A 21410-nucleotide genomic window follows, 5' to 3' on the forward strand; every position below is an offset into this window, starting at 1 on the left:
ACTAGATGATTAAAATGGTATGATTGCCCTACTATCTAAGACATAGGAGCTTCTCTAACTCTTGCTGTAAGTATGAAGTAATGGAGGAGACAAGTGCAGAACTCAAGCAACTGAACTCCTCGTGCATCTGAAACATCACTTTTGAGTGGGGTTCGCTTATTAATGTGATATCCAACTAGTTCCCCTTTAAGTACTCCTATTCTGCACAAACCATGCACAGTAAGTTTAATTGCTAAAGTTTGTCACAGGTGGCCGGTAACAGTCGGGAATAAGCTCGGCCTCCTCAGTCACCACTCGTGTCCCTCCAAGCATTCCACGCGCCAGGCAGCGGTGGTCCCAGTGGAGGGGGTCTTTATTTGTTTGGCAGCGGATAACGACACGTACAACGCCCCCCCCCCCCCCCCCTCCGCTGTGTTCCTGGAAGCCGCTTCGGCTCACCCAGGCATTTAATTATTGCTCTGCAACGCTGCAAGGTCATATATTAAAGGGTTCTTTTATCTGTGCACCGCCGATCAGCTCGCCGTCCTCCCTCCCCCTCTGTGCTATTTTCATCTGAGAAAATTTCCCTGAGCGAATGCAAATTGCAGAGTGTGCCTGCCCCCTTGTGAACCCCCAGCATGTGATCATCTGAGCACCAACGCCCGCTCCGAAGCCAGGGGTCCCATAATGATACACAGTGGGCCCCAGTTCTGACCGCCTGTGCCAAATTATTTAGCTTAGAAGTTAGACGTGAAATGGAATCCAAAAACGGGCAGGGACTCATACGTAACATGTCAGCGGTGACAGTCACAGGAACAGCTCAGGCTTATTGAGGTGTATCCCCGCCATGGCTTTGTCTCTGCTTCTCAAATGTCTGTGCATGGCACGTAATTGTGGTGCTTTGGGCGGCAAAGCGCCTGGAGGAAGAACTCTCTGATGATGGCTGTGGCAATACACTTTTTTTGCTCCTCTCTCTCTTTCGATCTTCCACCTCCACCAGTGTGTCCATTTTGCCAAGCGTCTACCAAATATGGATGACTGCTTCAACACAATGTGGCCAAAAGTCTGACTGTGGGCATTATTGGGCACCCCATTCCAAAACCATGGCTATTAATAGGACCTCCCCACCTTGTGGCTTTAACAGCCTCTACTCTTCTGGGAAAACTTTGCACAAGACTTTGGAGGGTGTCCTGTGAGAATTTGGGCCCATTTTTCAGGTCAGGTACTGATGTTGGATGAGGAAACCTGGACCACAAACAGCATTCCAATTAATCTCAAAGGTATTCAGTAGGGTTGAGGTCAGGACTTTTGCCAAGTTTCTCAACACCAAGCTGGTTAAACCGAGTTTGTTTGGAGCTGTCTTTGTGAACATCTGAGCACCACACTTATATGAGCTCATTTGACATCCCATCCCCCAGGAAAATTGAGTTGCCCCTTTCCCCCCTTTGTAGCAACAACAACCTCCATTCTTCTGGGAAAACTTTCCACAAGGCTTTATAGGGTGTCTGTGAGAATTTGGGCCCAACTGTCAGGTCAGGTACTGATTTTGGAGGAGAAGACCTGGCCCACAAACAGCATTCCAATTCATCTCAAAGGTATTCAGTAGGGTTGAGTTCAGGGCTTTTATCGAGTTTCTCAATACCAAACTGGTTAAACCAAGTTTGTTTGGAGCTGTCTTTGTGAACATCTGAGCACCACACTTATATGAGCTTATTGGACATCCCACTCCCCAGAAATATGGAGTTGCCCCTTTCCCCCCTTTGTAGCTACAACAACCTCCATTCTAAGGTCAGGTACTGATGTTGAATGAGAAGACTCATATGTTGGGTCCCGCATTGAGCACACCAAAAAAAAAAGTCTTGTCTTGCAGTTGACATTCCAAGTCATCCCATAGGTACTCCAGTTCCTCTACACCAAACTGGTCAAACCATGGGCTTGATTTACTAAAATTGGAAAGTGCAAAAATCTGGTGCAGCTGTGCTTGGTAGCCAATCAGCTTCTAACTTCAGCTTGTTCAATTCAGGATGCACTTGGCCGAAACCCGAAATTGACAGTTTTTAAATAATATATATATATATATATATATATATATATATATATATATATATATATATATATATATATATATATATATATATTTATAAATAATTGTATTATATTCAGCTTTTTAATTAATATCATGAATTTAAAATGAATATGAATTTATTGTTGGCCGTGTTAAAAATCCTGCTTGCTGCTTTTTTGATGCATGTCTGGCAAACTGCACCAAGAACGTTCCTCCCCATTGAAAACATCCCAGATTTGCAGGGACAACCCCACATCTAGGTGCTGTGTCTCAAGATCATAGCTTCACCAACAATTGTAGTGGCGCACCGAAATGAAAATTTTGGTATCGAAACCGAAAATTCTTAATGCAATTGGCCGAAAACCGAAATTGTTTTTAAAAAAATAAATAAATAATATATATATATATATATGAATCTATTGTTGGCCATTGTCGGAAACGGTGTTAAAAATCCTGCTTGCTGCTTTTTTGGTGCATATTTGGCAAACTGCACCAATAACGCACCTCCCCATTAAATTGCATAGAAAACGCAGCAAGAACGCATCAAAAATGCACCCGTGTTGAGTCACATGATCTAAGCAAAAACCACACTATAAGCAAGGCAAAATGGCGGGTGTTTTCGGCAGCAACGCTGAAGTTTTGGCCGATAATTTTCGGCAGGCGGAATTTCGGTGCATCACTAATTAATTGAGTTACTGAACATGCACGGTGACTATAAAACTAGTATTTAACTTCAGTAGCTTGTGGGCGGTTCTCCGTTATGGGCAGGACCACCTGGAAAATGGGCATATTCTGGGCAGAACCTCCCAGAAAGTGGGTGTAATCTGGGCACAACCTCCCAGAAAGTGGGCGTATTCAGTGTGGTCCATGAACAGGGGTGGCTGGGATGACTATGGTGGCAAGTGTGCCCTTTAAAAGGATTGGCATAGATGGGGAGAGGAATGAAATGCTTTGATCCCAGTTCCCAGCGTGCAAATTTCATCGTTTTAAATGTCAGGCCCACCGAACTGTCAAGCTCATTGCAACACATTTCTAAATTTCAATAAGTCCTTTTTCTTTTTTTCTTTTTTTATATATCCGCAGACAATGAACTGTGCTTTTTCCAAGTAACTTTTTTGCAAATCTCCTCCAGGTGTTGACCTGCTAACGTCCGTTTTGGGAACGCCGCGTCTGCGAATTGAGTCGCGGAGGGACTGACTGGCAGAATATGTTAAACATCAGCTTTAAGCCATCGCCGTGTTTTTCAGGACAGGAGATAATCGCCGGTGATTGACGCTGGTCTGGCTGACACAGAATCGCTGTCCCTGCTCTGACCAGCCGGCCGGGGCTCCTCTTAATGCTCTTGTTATGAATATCATTTCCATGCCCGAGCATTAATGTCCCACGAGGATTCAGCATTTTTCTTTTGTCGTCCATTATCCTCGCCGTTTCTGTCCTCTAAACTGTCCCAGCGAGCTCAGTGCCAAGCCAAGCACAGCACATTGACGGTGCTGCAATAGGTACTTTAGAGTCAATTAATGCCACGTTTTACTGGGTATACCTACCTCCGCAGTCTGCCTTTATGGTCCGCTTGCTCAGCCCCACGCCTATTTGACATTGCTCATTGTCGACAGGATTAATACTAACTTGTCAACGGCATTTTGTAACAAAGAGAGAAATCTGCACACTTTGAATGAGTGGCGGCCAGAAAAATGGAAACCGCCCCTCTGCAGCAGAACTGGACCTACCTTTGTCCGTTACATTTGTAGAGATACATGAACAGAGACATGCAACATGTAAGTGTGCGCAGATGACTGAGAATGGGCTTACTGGGGTGGATTTACTAAAGGCAAATAGACTGTGCACTTTGCGAGTGCAGTTGCTCTAGAGCAGTGGTCCCCAAGTTATGGCCCAGGGGCCGAATGCAGCCCTAAGTTTGCCCCTGTCTGGCCCTTGGGCCACTACTCCTCCCACTGACATTAACAATGGGGCAATATGCCTTCCACTGACACTCACGATGGGGCAATACTCCTTCCATTGACACCCACGATGGGGCAATATTCATTCCAATGACATCAATATTGGGGCACTATGCCTCTCACCGACATCAATGATAGGGCACTATTCCTCCCACTGACACCCACAATGGGACTCTATTCCTTCCACTGACGGCGTACTATTCCTTCCACTGACACCAGTGATGGGGTACTTTTCTTTCCACTGGCACCATTGATGGGGTACTATTTCTTCCACTGACACTAATAATTCCCCTAATATCAAAGATGGGTCATTGTTTACTCCCATTGACCACAGTCCAGCCCCCCTAAAGCCTGAAAGACACTAAACTGGCCCTTTGCTTAGAAAGTTTGGAGACCCTTGACCCTTGTTCTAGAGATTGGTAAATGAGTGGGAGTTCTGCTGACTTCCATCATCTAATCATGTGCAAGCAAAAATTATGTTTTTTTTTTTGTTTTGTTTTTTAATTTTCCTTGCATTTGATTGGGTATTCTTTGTAATGTGGAGCTTTACCTCATTTACTAAGCTGTGCACGTGCAAAAGCGCACAGTCTATTTACCTTTAGTAAATCAACCCCTCAGAGGCACACCTCCTGGTTATTCCTGTAAGGAGGGAGACACATGTTAGAGGCTGCAGGCCTGACGATTCCGTGCCTCTGCCCCACCTACTGTATGCCTTAGTAGTGAAGGTCATCACATTGAGCTCTTTCTCTTGTCAGCCCACCTAAACATCAGTGTGTTCCTTAATAGCCCCATAAACGTATCAGCTCCACAACCAATGTCCATGCTATAAAGCAGTGATAAACTGTGACCCGGGGGGCCAGATGTGGCCCTTTGCTTGCTTTTATCCAGCCCTTGGGGCACTATTTCATCCACTAATACCAACAATGGGGCAGAATTCACCCCTCTCCCCCCCACTGAGACCAATCATGGGGCACAGTTCCTCCCAATGACACCAACAATGGGGCACAATTCCTCCCAATGACACCAACAGTTAGGTCCAATGACACCAACAATGGGGCACAATTCCTCCCAATGACACCAACAGTTAGGTCCAATGACACCAACAATGGGGCACAATTCCTCCCAATGACACCAACAATGGGGCACAATTCCTCCCAATGACACCAACAATGGGGCACAATTCCTCCCAATGACACCAACAATGGGGCACAATTCCTCCCAATGACACCAACAGTTAGGTCCAATGACACCAACAATGGGGCACAATTCCTCCCAATGACACCAACAATGGGGCACAATTCCTCTCACTGACACCAACAATGGGGCACAATTCCTCTCACTGACACCAACAATGGGGCACAATTCCTCTCACTGACACCATAGATGGGACACAATTCCTCTCACTGACACCAATGATGGGGCACAATTCCTCCAACTGACACCAATGATGGGACATTGTTTATTCCCACTGACGTCAGGACTTTTTCTACTTCCATTGGCCACAGTCCGGCCCCCCTAAAGTCCAAAGGACAGTAAACTTGCCCCCTGTTTAGAAAGTTTGGAGACCCCTACTATAGAGTTCAGAGTATACAAATGCTATTCTACTTTCTGAACTGAGATGCTGGTTCAGATATGACAAAATGCCTGCAGCAAACTGATGAGATAATTTTAGCCTAGGCACAGTCACTGACTTGAGTTCGAGGGCAGTTTAAAACCTGGAGCTTTTATTGAGAAAATGATACTATTGCTGTAATTTGTAATGATTCAGGCTTACCCTGAAAAGGTTTTTTAATACCAGCCTGGATCTTTATATAACAGATGTCTCCAAACTTTCTAAAGAAAGGGCCGGTTTACTGTCCCTCAGACTTTATGGGGGCCGAACTGTGACCAGTGGAAGTAAACAATGGCAGATCTTTGGTATTAGGGGGAGAAATAGGTCTACTTGGAAGGAATTTTCCCCTATCGTTGGTGTCAGTGGCAGGAATAATGCCTCATTGTTGGTGTCAGTGGCAGGAATAATGCCTCATTGTTGGTGTCAGTGGCAGGAATAATGCCTCATTGTTGGTGTCAGTGGCAGGAATAATGCCTCATTGTTGGTGTCAGTGGCAGGAATAAAGGGCCGATAAAGGCAAGCTAAGGGCTGTAGTTTTGAGACCAACAATATATAAGATCCAACTAAAACTGCAGTTATGAATTTAAAGTACCACCAGGACCTACTTATCGCCCTCCTCGGGTTACCCACATATATGCTTTAATATCTCCAATCATTTGTTTCTTTTTTTTTTTTTTGCTGAAAACGTACATTGTTCTAGTACGAAATCCAATCGCAGCCCCCCTCACTGAACAGTCACTTTTACAAAAGCTCTTTCCTAAGTGGCATCCGTGAAGAGGCCTATTAGCTCTCTTGGCTCCGGGTCCCTCCGTTCCTTCCTGTTGATGTGAGATGAATGAAAGGAGATGCCACCATTTGGGGGGGAGTTATCGGCCTGGCACCGTCTCCAGGGATGGATGAGGGTGGTATTGAGTAGCCAGTTAATGCAGTGAGGTCACCGCACGGTGCAACGTGAGAGCCTCTTGGCGATTTGGACATCACCGATCGTGGTATGGGGAAAACGTATCAAAGATTCTGTTGCACCGCAGGCTGTAACTGCACGCTAATGCCTCCTGAATTATTCAGCAGCCTTCATTCTTCCTCCTTCTGCTCCTGTGCCTTGTGCCAGCCTAACCTCCTCTTGGTGAGGGAAGCTGCGGTCACAGGAGGGTCGCAGCGCGCTCTATCACCTTACTGCGGAGACTGGATCTCCTGATCGCGGCTGCTCTGGCTCAGCACTTTTTGGAGTGCAGTAATTGCTTTGAGCGTTTTTCGTTTACGCGCCTGCCAACTGTCCTTGCTTTTTATCACCAATCGACTTCAGAAAAAAATGAAATCCTTTTTTTTTTTTTTTTTTTTTTGTGGAATATTACATTCAGTTTTATTTTCTCTTTGTGTTATCTTGACATTCGCATGAATATTTTGAACCAGGCAATTTTACATGCAAAAAAAGAAAGTTAAGCCGTGAAAAGCCAGCTCAGGCTACTGATTCTAAACCAAGAATAATTGTAGTGTAGATTTCTTTTTCCACTTCCTTTAACAGGGTGTTCACAGTAATCTTAAGTGGGCATATAGTTGTAGACCTAAAAGAGGATCTAAACTGTGGAACATGTGGCTAAAAAAAGTCAAGCAGAGGGCAAAGGACCAGCCACCAGTACTTATTGTAGGCTCCCTGCAGCTGATCTTTTCTCCATTACTGATTTACCACACCTTGTTCTGCGCTGTGTGGAGGTGGCCATCTTGATAGGAGAGCAGGGCTTTGCTAGCTTCTGTCAGCTGCCCCCATAATGACTAATGGGGTAATTTAGAAAAAGTGGTGGAGGAAGCACAGATCTACAGAATGAATGAAGCAGGGAGAACCTTGCACTGTAAGTGCTCAGGTACAGCTTCTTTTCCAGCAAGGAGAACACTGAGCACAGCACAATTAGTTTATCAAATGTCACTCTGGTGAAACTAAAGCCGGCCATTGATGGTTCAAATCTCTGCTGGTTCAGCAGGGACCGGACGATATTCGATCCATCTATGGGCAGGCTGATTGGGTACAAGCAGCATGTCGGATATCTAGCATGCAATTTTTGCCAGCGGCTGCAGCCGCTAGCAACAATCACTGTGTTCTCCCAGCAGGGCCGACTCCCTGTGCCCCCCCCCCCACCACCACCCCTGCCGGGAGAACACAATAGCTCCACGAGAGGGATTCCTCCATCAACACAGTCAGTGTTGGTGGGGGAATTGCATAATCTATGGCCTGTCTTAAGCCACCCATAGACGGTTCTAATTTTGGCCAAATCAGCAGAAACTGGCGGAGATTCAAACCACGGATGGGTAGGCTAAATGTAACCAAGTTGATCAATTGTGGTACAATGAGCCAGCCGGATTTTACGTGTGATTATTGCTAGTGGCTGTTATAGCCGCTAGCAATACTCACTGTATTCTCCTACCGGGGATGGCTTCCCCAACCCCCCAACCCCCCCCCCCCCGGCTGGAAAACACAATGGCCCTGACTTAAAGGGATTCCCCTGTCAACACTGTGGGGGAATCAAGCAACTTTCTTCCCTGCAATCCAAGGTTGCAGGAAAGAAGTTTTCTCCGTCTATGGCCGGCCTTACAGTCAGAGACAACAGGGCCTTAGATGATCCCACACTAAAGATATACAGCTGTGAGGCTCTAGGCATGAGAAGTGCACTGTGAGGTCACAAATTTAGGCACTAATGTTTAGCAGCAAGTCATGATCAGGGATCTTTGAAGCTTAGATGCCCAGGTCAAATTTGGTAGCCCTGGTATGCATAAGTTACATGGATGTAAATCTGTCTTGTATATCAGAGTGCGCACAGACGTGCTTTCCTAGTTCTCTTTTTCATTGTTAATTATTGTTCTTGGGGAACTGGAAGTTGTGCGCGAGAACTTAATTAGTCATATTGCAGTCACATAATGGAGATGAGGAGATAAAGCAGCACTTATCAGGTTAAAGGTGTCAGAGACATCTACTTGTGTCCAACTGGCTATTGAAGAAATGTATAAGGTCAAAAGATAGGTAGGATAAAGAAAAACTTGACATAATAACCCTGGTATAACATGCATGTATTACAACCTCTGAGTCCTACAACTACTGGAGCATGGTCCTTGATATCCCTTTTTACCCCACCAGCCATTGTGTTTCTCCCTCTTCCTTGGCCCTCCTGTGTCCTTTTCTTTCCTGCTCGAAGCATGTTCTGTGAATGGTCACCATCTCTTGTCCTCACCTGATGCCGCTGGATGCACCTGGATGCACCGCTGTCTCCTTTCCTCTCCAAGCTGCGCTCACAGAAAAAGGAAGCAGTCAAGATGCTACACTGGAAACAAGACCACCATCATACCATTGCCATGCACATTGGCCTCACCCAGCTGGGCTGGTGGAATCCCAAGTTTTATATAATGAAGTCAGAATGTTATAGATCTAAAGACCAAAAGCTGTTCTATGAATTCATGATGTCTTTTATTGTATATTTATAAGGACTGTATGCCCTTGATGTTTATGCCTATTGCTCCTAAGACCCAACTCCAGATAAAAACTCTTTTTTTTCTGTTTAGTTTTGGCTAAAGTTGGAAAGGATGGGAACCTCTTTTAGTTTTTTTTTTTTTTTTTTGCAACATACACTATATTGCCAAAAGTATAGGGGCGCCTGCCTTTACATGTACATGAACTTTAATGGCATCCCAGTCTTAGTCTGTAGGGTCCAATATTGAGTTGGCCCACCCTTTGCAGCTATAACAGCTTTAACTCTTCTGGGAAGGCCGTCCACAAGGCTTAGGAGGGTGTCTATGGGAATGTTTGACCATTTTTCCAGAAGCGCATTTGTGAGGTCAGGCACTGAGGTAGATGAGCAGGCCTAGATCGCAGTCTCTGCTCTAATTCATCCCAAAGGTTGAGGCAGGCCAGTCAAGTTCCTCCACCCCAAACTCGCTCATCATGTCTTTATGGACCTTGCTTTGTACACTGGTGTGCAGTCATGTTGGAACAGGAAGGAGCAATCCCCAAACTGTTCCCACAAATTTGGGCGCATGAAATTGTCCAAAATGTCTTGGTATGCTGATACTTTAAGGGTTCCGTTCACTGGAACTAAAGGGCCAAGCCCAACCCCTGAAAAACAACCCCACACCATAATCCCCAAATGATTTGGACCAGTAAACAAAGCAATGTCCATAAAGACATGGATGAGCGGGTTTGGGATGGAGGAACTTGACTGTCCTTCACACAGTCATGACCTCAACCCAGTAAGACACCTTTGGGATGAATTAGAGCGGAGACAGCAAGCCAGGCCTTCTCGTACACATAAGTACCTGACCTCACAAATGAGCTTTTGAAAGAATGGTCAAACATTCCCATAGACACACTCCTAAACCTTGTGGACAGCCTTTCCAGAAGAGTTGAAGCTGTTATAGCTGCAAAGGGTGGGCCAACTCAATATTGAACCCTATGGGCTAAGACCGGGATGCCATTAAAGGTCATGTGCATGTAAAGGCAGGCGTCCCAATATGTTTGGCAATATAGTGTATGTTCCCATTAGGAGGATTTCACCTTACTTCCTGTCTTGTTGACTGTTGCGTTGACCAAGATGGGAGAAAAGCTTCCCAACTGGCAAGCCAAACTTTTTAGAAGTTCTGACTCTTCATCTACAAAAAAAAAAAAAAAATTACTGCAGCGTGTGCCACTTTTTGTGGACATAACTCCTCACTTCCTGTTCCAGAGACGCCTATCACAAAGGGCAGGATTTGTTCAGGAAATCCTTCAATAATGGCAGAGGTTCTCCACTCTATATAAAACAAAGAAATACATTTTGGTCAAAGTTGGGCTTTGAAAAAATTTTCCACACATAAATTAGATACTCTGAGTGTGAATAACATGGCAGGTTATTCTATCACCTCCTTGGTATTGCTTATTGATTGTGCTCCTTTCATTAATGAACCTTGGGGAATGTTCTGTGAGATTTATATTGAGGAGGTTGTGTCGATAGGACTTAGACATGTGGTCTTAAAATGGTATATTTTTTTTGATTATGGTTGAAATGTATACAGGTGAGTGAATTGTTGGCATCTCAGGCCATCCAGACCTTTTCTTCTTCTCAACAATCGCCTTCCACAGAGTCATTATTGAATTTCATTCACAAAGCCAAGTCTTTAGAATCTTTTATTGATTGTTTTTGAAGAATAGACCTCCTGACTGTTATTTGAAGGGGACTTTTATACATAAAATGTTCAGATTCAGGATTAACTTGTATTCTGACTAAAGAGAATAAAGCATTTCTGAAGAGTAGGTTTCTTGCAGGTGATCTGTTTGAATGCAATATGTTTTTTGCTGAAGCTTTACCTCTGTTTGTGCCTAAACCCTGCTCCTGTTTGCCCCTTTGCAGTACGCCGTGTGGCCCCGCGTTTCTCCATCCCCCCTAGTAACCACGAAGTGATGCCCGGGGGCAGTGTGAACCTGACCTGTGTCGCAGTCGGTGCCCCCATGCCTTATGTAAAGTGGATGGCCGGCGCAGAAGAACTTACCAAAGAGGAAGAGATGCCGGTAGGCCGCAATGTTTTGGAATTGACCAATATTCGGGAATCTGCCAATTACACCTGCGTGGCGATCTCTTCCCTTGGCGTGATTGAGGCAGTGGCACAAATTACAGTGAAAGGTAAGTGCACATGAACAGGGCGGCAGATAGAAGAAGGAATGGATAAGCTTCAATGTACTTGATTTATCTCACTTTCTCCACTCTTCCAGCTTTGCCAAAGCCACCAGTAGCCGTGATGGTAACAGAGACTACAGCCACCAGTGTCACCTTGACATGGGATTCTGGAAACCCAGAACCTTTGTCCTATTACGTCATACAGTATAAGCCCAAGTTGTCAGAAGGCTCATTTCAGGAGGTTGATGGTGTGGCCACCACCCGTTACAGTATCGGAGGCCTCAGCCCCTTCTCAGAATATGAATTCCGCATCATTGCCGTCAACAACATCGGCCGGGGCCCTCCAAGTGAAGTGGTGGAAGCACGGACAGGAGAACAGGCTCCATCAGGTCCTCCTTTGAATGTCCAGGCTCGAATGCTCAGCTCCAGTACCATGGTCGTCCAGTGGGATAACCCAGAGGAAGCCAATGGACAGATCCGTGGATTCCGGGTATATTACACATCTGACCCACATCTACCATTCAGCATGTGGCAAAAGCACAATGTAGTGGACAATCTTCTGACCACAATTGGAGGACTAACCACCGGAATCACTTATAGCATTCGGGTTCTGGCCTTCACGTCTGTTGGGGACGGGCCACCTTCAAATATGGTCCAAGTCAAGACCCAACAGGGAGGTGAGTGGTTCCTTTAAGTTGTATCCACTTTTGTGAATATTTTTGATAAAGAATAAGATTTTATAATTCTTAAAGCTCCATTTCACCAAAAACTTTTTTTTTATGGAGGCTTTGGATAGGGCAGGGAAGGGTTAGCACCTCTGTCAGGTAAGACATGCTGTCTGTTGAGTATCTTTTCATTCACTTCCTGTGCTAACACCCTTCATGTCCCTGTACACAAGTAACCATTGCCTCCTGGGTGTCACTGTCTTCGGCATTCTACAAAGATTTGTCGTACTGTTGATATTATAGACGTGGAACTTTATATTATTCTAATGATTCTGTTTTCCCCACAGTTCCTGCCCAGCCAGTCAATTTCCAGGCAGAAGCAGAGTCAGACACCCGAATAATGCTCACCTGGCAGTCCGCCTCGCAAGAACGCATCAGCTCCTATGAACTGCAGTACTGGGAGGGGCAGGACGGACCAAAGGTAACAGATGTCTTCGTATTGGGCAGACAGCAAAAGATTAAAGCTAAATCATGGCTAGGAACAGCAGGACTCCAAATTATACATGCTGGAACGTACTGATGAACACAAAGCAGTTAAAAATAAGCCCAGAAACATTTAGAGAACTTTTTACCCACCTCTGTGGAAGCGGAGAATCACTGTCGTAGTCGGTGCTACTACAGTGATCTTTAGGGCCCTGTGCTGAGCAGCTTCCCTCCTGCATGGTGAACACAGGGGGTTCAGCCACCCTGGTGAGGTGTATGGACCTGGATAGGCCTTTGCTTTTCTCCAGCCTATCGTACGAGTAGAGTAGTGGCAAACACATCATTATGTATTTTTCTCTGTCCATTAGCACCAGTTCGGTTCCCTTGTCCACTGGGTTTATCACCAGCTTTTCAATGCATTCTAACTCTTGTAATACTCTCTTTTCTTTAGTTGTCAAGTTGGACTTGGTGTGTATTGTCTTTTTATCATACAAATTTTGCAACTCCAGGTTGTCATTTTTACAAACAACTGTATATTGGGGTATCCAGCAAACAGGGGTGTGATCTTACTTTTACACTTTGAAATTAGTGAAGGGGCCCAATGTTTCAGGATTGGAGCCTACATACATTCATGTTTATGGACATACAGTGCCTTGAAAAAGTATTCATACCCCTTGAAATTTTCCACATTTTGTCATGTTACAACCAAAAGCGTAAATGTATTTTATTGGGATTTTATGTGATAGACCAACACAAAGTGGCACATAATTGTGAAGTGGAAGGAAAATGATAAATGGTTTTCCAAATGTTTTACAAATATGTGAAAAGTGTGGGGGGCATTTGTATGGCGCCCCCCTGAGTCAATTTTTTCGGTTGTAACATGACAAAATGTGGAAAATTTCAAGGGGTATGAATACGATTTCAAGGTACTGTAAGTCATATCTGCATGCAATGATAGTATTGTCTCTTTAAAGTCATGGTATATCCCTATATGTACACACAACAGCATTACTCTCTAGGACGGAAGACATACCGTATGTATACTGTGAAATGTGGTGACATGTATAAAGGGGTGGCATGCCTGATCCATTATGCTATAGAACGATTGTTTAGCCCTGGGTGCAGAGTTAAATAATCAATGAAAATATTTTCCTAAATTTTTCTCCAGCCTAACTAATAATGCCAGAATATGGCCGACGACCCTTTTTAATTCTCCGTGTAACTGGTCTAAAAAATACTCAGAAGAATGATTTATTGTGTTAACCAGAACAGTAGGCTTGTGACTAATTCATGCAGCTTTTATTTAAAATGTATATTTTAATATTCAGCCTTCGCTTTGTATACCCGATGAAGAGCCGGGCGGTAGTTTAAAAGCGTTCTCATTTATTTTTAGTTCGACATTAAAATGTAACCCTTCCAAAGTACTTTTGCTTGTTTTCTGATGTGTTTACTGTTCTACACAAAGAGTTTTTTTTGTTTTTTTTTTTTTAATTCTGCGTTACCTAAACTGACACGATAAAACACGATTACTAGACTATCACTGCTGAGAAAATAGGGGTTCAGTGGTAGAGGTTTGGGTTCACAATTAAAATGTTAGAAGGTATGGTAGAGTAAGAATAGGGTTGGGGTTAGAGGGTTAGGATTAGAATAGGTTTAGAGTTAGAGGTTAGGGTTCAGTATTAATTTGTTGACATTAGAATAGGGTCAAGGTTAGGGGTTAGGTTTAGAAGGTCAGCATTGGAATAGAGTTAGAATAGGGTCAAGGTTAGGGGGTTAGGTTTAGAAGGTCAGCTTTGGAATAGAGTTAGAATAGGGTCAAGGTTAGGGGGTTAGGTTTAGAAGGTCAGCTTTGGAATAGAGTTAGAATAGGGTCAAGGTTAGGGGGTTATGTTTAGAAGGTCAGCTTTGGAATAGAGTGAGAATAGGGTCAAGGTTAGGGGGTTATGTTTAGAAGGTCAGCTTTGGAATAGAGTGAGAATAGGGTCAAGGTTAGGGGGTTAGGTTTAGAAGGTCAGCATTGGAATAGAGTTAGAATAGGGTCAAGGTTAGGGGGTTAGGTTTAGAAGGTCAGCATTGGAATAGAGTTAGAATAGGGTCAAGGTTAGGGGGTTAGGTTTAGAAGGTCAGCATTGGAATAGAGTTAGAATAGGGTCAGAGGGTTAGGTTTATAAGGTTAGAATTAGAGGGTTGGGTTTAGAGTTGGGTTAGAGGGTTCAACATTAAAATGTCAGGCATTTGGGTTAGAGTTAGAATAGGGTCAGGAATAGGGGGCTAAGGTTAAAGAGCTAAGATTATTATAGGATTCGCGTTAGAATAGGGTTAGGATTAGAGAGTTTGGCTTAGAGCAGGGTTAGGGGGTTAGGATCCACCATTAAAATATTAGACGTAAAGGGTTGGCGTTAGAAGAGTCAGGGTTAGAGGGTCAGGATGAGAATAGTTACATTTATAGTTAGGGGGTTAGGGTTTGAGGGTTAGGTTTAGAGTGAGGTTAGGTTTCAACATTAAAATGTTAGAAATTAGGGTTGGAGTTAGAATAGTATCAGGGATAGGGGGTTAAGGTTAAAGGGTTAGGATTATAATAGGGTTAGTACTTGAGTTGGGATAGGGTTAGGAAGTTAGGATTAGGTTTAGAATAAGGTTAGGATTAGAATAGGGTTAGTATTACAGTTAGGATAGGGTTAGAATAGAGTTAAGGGGTTAGGATTAGGTTTAGAATAAGGTTAGAATAGGGTTAGGTTTAGAATAGGGTTAGTATTAGAGTTAGGATAGGGTTAGGGTTAGTATTATGCCACGTACACACGACCGGACTTTCCAGCAGAAAAGGTCAGACGTAATCGTTTCATCGGATATTCCGATCGTGTGTTGGCTTCATCTGACTTTTTCTTTCGAAAATTCTGACGGACCTAGAAATAAAACATGTTTTAAATCTTTCCAACGGAATCAATTCCTATCAGGAAATCCGTTCATCTGTATGCTATTCCGATGAACCAAAAAGGACCCAAGGGAAGCGATTGGCTACTGGCTATTTAACTTCCTTTTTCTAGTCCCGTCGTACGTGTTGTACGTCACCGCGTTCTAAACGATCGGACTTTGGTGTGATCGTGTGTGCGCAAGTCTATTTCAGCGGAACTCCGTCAGAAAAATCGCCAGAGTTTATTCTTATTCTTATTTATTATTATTAGAATAGTGTTAGGGGGTAGGGTTGGGATAGGGTTAAGGGGTTAGGATTAGGTTTAGAATAAGGTTAGAATAGGGATAGGTTTAGAATAGGGTTAGGAGGTAGGGTTGGAATAGGGTTAGTATTAGAGTTAGGATTGGGTTAGGGGGTAGGGTTAGTATTAGAATAGGGTCAGGGGGTAGGTTGGTATTAGAGTTAGAATAGGTTAGGGGTAGGTTAGTATTAGAGTTAGGGGAAGGGTTAGTATTAGAATAGGTTAGGGGGTAGGGTTAGTATTAGAGTTAGAATAGGTTGGGGGTAGGGTTAGTATTAGAATAGGTTAGGGGTCGGGTTAGTATTAGAATAGGGTCAGGGGGTAGGTTGGTATTAGAGTTAGAATAGGTTAGGGGTAGGGTGAGTATTAGAATAGGTTAGGGGGTAGGGTTAGTATTAGAGTTAGGGGAAGGGTTAGTATTAGAATAGGTTAGGGGGAAGGGTTAGTATTAGAATAGGTTAGGGGGTAGGGTTAGTATTAGAGTTAGAATAGGTTGGGGGTAGGGATAGTATTAGAATAGGTTAGGGGTAGGGTTAGTATTAGAATAGGGTCAGGGGGTAGGTTGGTATTAGAGTTAGAATAGGTTAGGGGTAGGGTGAGTATTAGAATAGGTTAGGGGGTAGGGTTAGTATTAGAGTTAGGGGAAGGGTTAGTATTAGAATAGGTTAGGGGGTAGGGTTAGTATTAGAGTTAGAATAGGTTAGGGGTAGGGTGAGTATTAGAATAGGTTAGGGGGTAGGGTTAGTATTAGAGTTAGGGGAAGGGTTAGTATTAGAATAGGTTAGGGGTAGGGTTAGTATTAGAATAGGTTAGGGGTAGGGTTAGTATTAGAGTTGGGGTAGGGTTAGTATTAGAATAGGGTTAGTATTAGAGTTAGGATAGGTTAGGGGGTAGGGTTAGTATTAGATTAGGGTTAGTATTAGAATAGGTTAGGGGTAGGGTTAGTATTAGAATAGGTCAGGGGTAGGGGTAATATTAGAGTTAGGATAGGGTTAGGGGGTAGGGTTAGTATTAGAATAGGTTAGGGGTAGGGTTAGTATTAGAATAGGTTAGGGGTAGGGGTAATATTAGAGTTAGGATAGGGTTAGGGGTAGGGTTAGTATTAGAATAGGTTAGGGGTAGGGTTAGTATTAGAATAGGTTAGGGGTAGGGGTAATATTAGAGTTAGGATAGGGTTAGGGGTAGGGTTAGTATTAGAATAGGTTAGGGGTAGGGGTAATATTAGAGTTAGGATAGGGTTAGGGGTAGGGTTAATATTAGAATAGGTTAGGGGGTATGGTTAGTATTAGAGTTAGGATAGGGTTAGGGGGTACGGTTAGTATTAGAATAGGGTTAGTATTAGAGTTAGGATAGGTTAGGAGTAGGGTTATTATTAGAGTTAGAATAGGTTAGGGGTAGGGTTAGTATTAGAATAGGTTAGGGGTAGGGTTAGTATTAGAATAGGGTTAGTATTAGAGTTAGGATAGGGTTAGGGGGTAGGGTTAGTATTAGATTAGGGTTAGTATTAGAGTTAGGATAGGGTTAGGGGGTAGGGTTAGTATTAGAATAGGGTCAGGGGGTAGGTTGGTATTAGAGTTAGAATAGGTTAGGGGGTAGGGTTAGTATTAGAGTTAGGGGAAGGGTTAGTATTAGAATAGGTTAGGGGGTAGGGTTAGTATTAGAGTTAGAATAGGTTAGGGGTAGGGTTAGTATTAGAATAGGTTAGGGGTAGGGTTAGTATTAGAGTTAGGCTAGGGTTAGGGGGTAGGGTTAGTATTAGAATAGGGTTAGTAGAGTTAGGATAGGGTTAGGGGTAGGGTTAGTATTAGAATAGGTTAGGGGGTAGGGTTAGTATTAGAATAGGGTTAGTATTAGAGTTAGGATAGGGTTAGGGGGTAGGGCTAGTATTAGATTAGGGTTAGTATTAGAATAGGTTAGGGGTAGGGTTAGTATTAGATTAGGGTTAGTATTAGAATAGGTTAGGGGGTAGGGGTAATATTAGAGTAGGGTTAGTATTAGAGTTAGGATAGTGTTAGGGGGTAGGGTTAGTATTAGATTAGGGTTAGTATTAGAATAGGTTAGGGGGTAGGGGTAATATTAGAGTTAGGATAGGGTTAGGGGGTAGGGTTAGTATTAGATTAGGGTTAGTATTAGAATAGGTTAGGGGGTAGGGGTAATATTAGAGTTAGGATAGGGTTAGGGGGTAGGGTTGGTATTAGGATAGGGTTAGGGTTAGTATTAGTTAGATGGTTGGGGTCAGGGGATTACGGTTAGAGGTAGGATTAGTGTTAAGGTTAGAGGCGAGGGAAGGGTTTGGGTTGTTCCGAAGTACTTTTGCCTTCTCACTGAAATATTTACCATGATATAGAAAGAGGTTTTTTCTTCCGCATTAAAACAGCAATTTTTTTTTTTTAATGTTAAAAAAACTCGGAGTAAACTGTCGTCACTGAGAAGATATTTGCTCTCATGAATCATCTTTTATCATTTTGTTTTTTTTTCTTTTTCTTTCAGCAAAAAATAAATTTTGGTCCGGCGTCGTTCCATGCGGTGGAGGGGTTGAAGCCTGACACCTCGTATAGTTTTCAGCTTGCAGCTTCGTCTGCGATGGGGCTGGGAGTTTACACCTCTGTGATCCAGGCTCGGACGGCCCAGTCCAGTAAGTATTTTTGTATGGTCCGGGGGGGGGGGGGGGGATGGGGGTTGTGTGTGTGGCTGGAGTCGGCCTGTTGTGTGTGTGATTCTCCACATGGGGGCAGTGTGTGGATGGTCAAGACTGGCGGAACTCTCGGGGTAAGTGTGAGATCTCGCATGCTGTTCAGTCAAGCTCATCCTTCCGCGGTGTTCATCGTCTTCCTTCTATAATGACATTCATGGGCAGAGGAGTGAGGAAGGCATGCAGAGCCCTTGTAGCTTCAAATTATTATTACTGTTAATCGTAATCCTAAAGTGGACCTAGCACCTTAATGTTTATGCGATGTGCATGCATGCGAGCTATTGTGTCGGTGTAACTCTCCTGAGTATGTATTACCTCTCATACAGATCACAATACTTCCCATGACAATGGCTTCATCTGCTCTTCTCTCCGGAAGGACGGAGCCATCTTTGTTCCGTCATCATCCAGAGTCAACATCTGCTTCCTGGGCTGATGTATCAGCTCAAAGATGACACAATAAAGTAAATCTTGGTCCCTTGTTTGTGTTCATAAATGTCTGACACAGATCAGCCCCTGTTACAGCCTCTCATCCCGTGACTTGCCACAAAGTTCCAATGTTGCAGTCTGATCTCTCAGCTTTTTTATTGATAAAAGTTGGTGTTTTACATATGTTGTATATTCTGTCATAGTGGGTATTTATTCATGCACAAAGGTCCACTTTAATACTTGGGTGTTTAAATAGAAAAGTCCCCCCCCAAAAAAAAAAAAAATGACCACCGGCCGCCACTGGAAATAATAATTTGACCAACATACTAACTGGGCTTTTGAACAATTTCATCGTCTTGCCTACTTTCCCAGTGCTATCTGGGACATACTGCTGACCTGCACTGGACCCACAGACCTGTATATTGTGGGATGGGGTGAGACGGGTAGTGAAACTTTCAACAAAGACCCCTTAGATACTTTTCTATACATATACAATACCTTACGGCCCCTTTCACACTTGTGCGACTTGTCCTGCGACTTGGGACTGCAAAGTCGCAGGACAAGTCGTACCCCATGATTTCCAATGAGTACCATTCATTTCTGTGCGTCTTCAAGTCGCAGCAACTTCAAGGTAGTCCCTGCACTACTTTGGTCTGACTTTGATGCGACTTGAAGTCCATAGACCTCGAGATTAAACAGGCATTGCTTCAAGTCGCTTCAAAATTGCGGGAAAAAAAAAGCAATAAAATCGCGTGACTTTCAAGTCACACAAGTGTGAAAGGGGCCTTAGGCCCCTTTCACACTTGTGCGACTTCTCCTGCAAATTGGGACTGAAAAGTAGCATAAGTCATTCCCCATGATTTCCAAAAATAACCATTCATATAGGTGCGACTTCAAGTCGTGCCGATTTCAAAGTAGTCCCTGTACTACTTTGGTCTGACTGTAATGTGAGTTGAGGTCCATAGACCTCAAGTTTACACAGGCATTCCCTGAAATTGCAGCAAAATCGTGCGACTTTTAAGTCGTGGTAGTGTGAAAGGGGCCTTAGGCTCCATTCACACTTGTGCGACTTGTCGTGGAGCTTTGGACATCTTTCACCATGTTTTCTAATGATAACCATTCATATATGTGCAACTTAAAATTGCTGAGGCTAGTAGTTCATGCACTACTTTGGTCTGACTTTCATGCAACTTGAGGGCCATAGACTTCAATGTTATCACTCAAAAGTTGCATGAAATTCATACCTTGATGTTATACAGTGCAACAGTTGTCCATTATCACTGGTCAAAGCCAAAGTTGTATCCAAGTTGCAACCATCCAAAGCTGCACCAAAGTTGCGCTCAAAAGTCGGAGCAACTTTGGAGTCGTACAAGTATGAATAAAGCATAAGGAGACTAAGGCTCCATTCACACTTGTACAACTACAAAGTTGAGCTGACTTTGTTGTGTAACTTTGGTGAAACTTGGATACAACTTTGGCTTTGACCAGTGATAATGGACAACTGATGTTGGACACAAGTTGCATTGTATAACATTCAGGTATGACTTTCATGCAACTTTTGAGGGTTAACATTGACGTCTATTCATTGAAGAAAAGGGTTTGGGACTTTGTATGAAGGATACCGCGGGGGGGGGGGGGTTGACCATGATGCAATTTGTGTCTGACCAGCTCGTTATATTACTGTAATTACTAAATTTCAATACAATGCACATAAAGAGTATAATAGAATAAAAATATATTCCATATATGATGTGTACAACCAAAACAACATAATTAGATAGCATAATAATGTCAGACACACAACCCGTGTATCACACAATACATATATAAAAGTGCATGCTTGTTACAACATATTGCAATAAAACAGAATAAAATTGATGGAATGATCCTGACTGTAAACATGATAGTGGCATCAACATGACCTCCACTCATCAGGAGCAAATGCTTGATATATATCTATAATTATATGTTGTACACATTAATAATCGGTCTCAATGTAGGAAGGCATGAGAGGAAAAAAGTATGGAAAATATCCACCCATACTTACAATATAGCTACGAGTCTGAAATAGAGCGATGAGCGATACAGGCCGGCCAAACGATTCACTAGCCCTGGGAGCTGAGGTGGAAAACCCAAGATGTTTGATGGAAAAACACTCAGGAGATGGATGTCCCTGGGAGTAAGGTCCCCCATGTATTACATATAGTATGAAGTGTACCTATTTAACATGGTTAACATTGACGTCTATGGCCCTCAAGTTGCATGAAAGTTGGACCAAAGTAGCACATAAACTACTTTGAAGTTGCGGCAACTTTAAGTCACCCATAAATGGTTATCACTGGAAAACATGGGGTACAACTTGTCATGCAACTTTAATGTCCAGTCATACATGACAAGTCATACAAGTGTGAATGGAGCCTTAAAGGGATTGTAAACCCTCGCCGTTTTTCACCTTAAAGGGGTTGTAAAGGTAATTTTATTTATTTTTAAAAATAACTAACATATCATACTTACCTTCACTGTGCAGCTCGTTCTGCACAGAGTGGCCCCGAACCTGGTCTTCTGGGGTCCCTCGGCGGCTGTTTCAGCTCCTCCCCGCAAGAACTATCCACCTTAATGCGAGCTCCCTCGCATGGTGGTGAGTTCTTACGGGCGCGCTCCCGTGATACAGCCGGCGGCTATAGCCGC

The 21410-nt window shown here is 43.5% G+C and overlaps 1 protein-coding gene across 1 annotated transcript in view; it reads left to right on the forward strand.

Moving 5' to 3' along the window:
* Nucleotides 1-21410, forward strand: part of PTPRF (protein tyrosine phosphatase receptor type F) — a gene marked incomplete in the record, with an annotated part of 622098 nt that overhangs the window by 546713 nt on the left and 53975 nt on the right. The window contains 4 exon segments of the mRNA XM_073593920.1: nt 10981-11250; nt 11340-11921; nt 12257-12390; nt 18095-18239. Of these exon segments, the coding sequence (XP_073450021.1) occupies nt 10981-11250; nt 11340-11921; nt 12257-12390; nt 18095-18239 (1131 nt within the window).

The sequence above is a fragment of the Aquarana catesbeiana genome, linkage group LG07 (genome assembly GCF_042186555.1).
Source record: "Aquarana catesbeiana isolate 2022-GZ linkage group LG07, ASM4218655v1, whole genome shotgun sequence".
Classification (NCBI taxonomy): domain Eukaryota; kingdom Metazoa; phylum Chordata; class Amphibia; order Anura; family Ranidae; genus Aquarana; species Aquarana catesbeiana.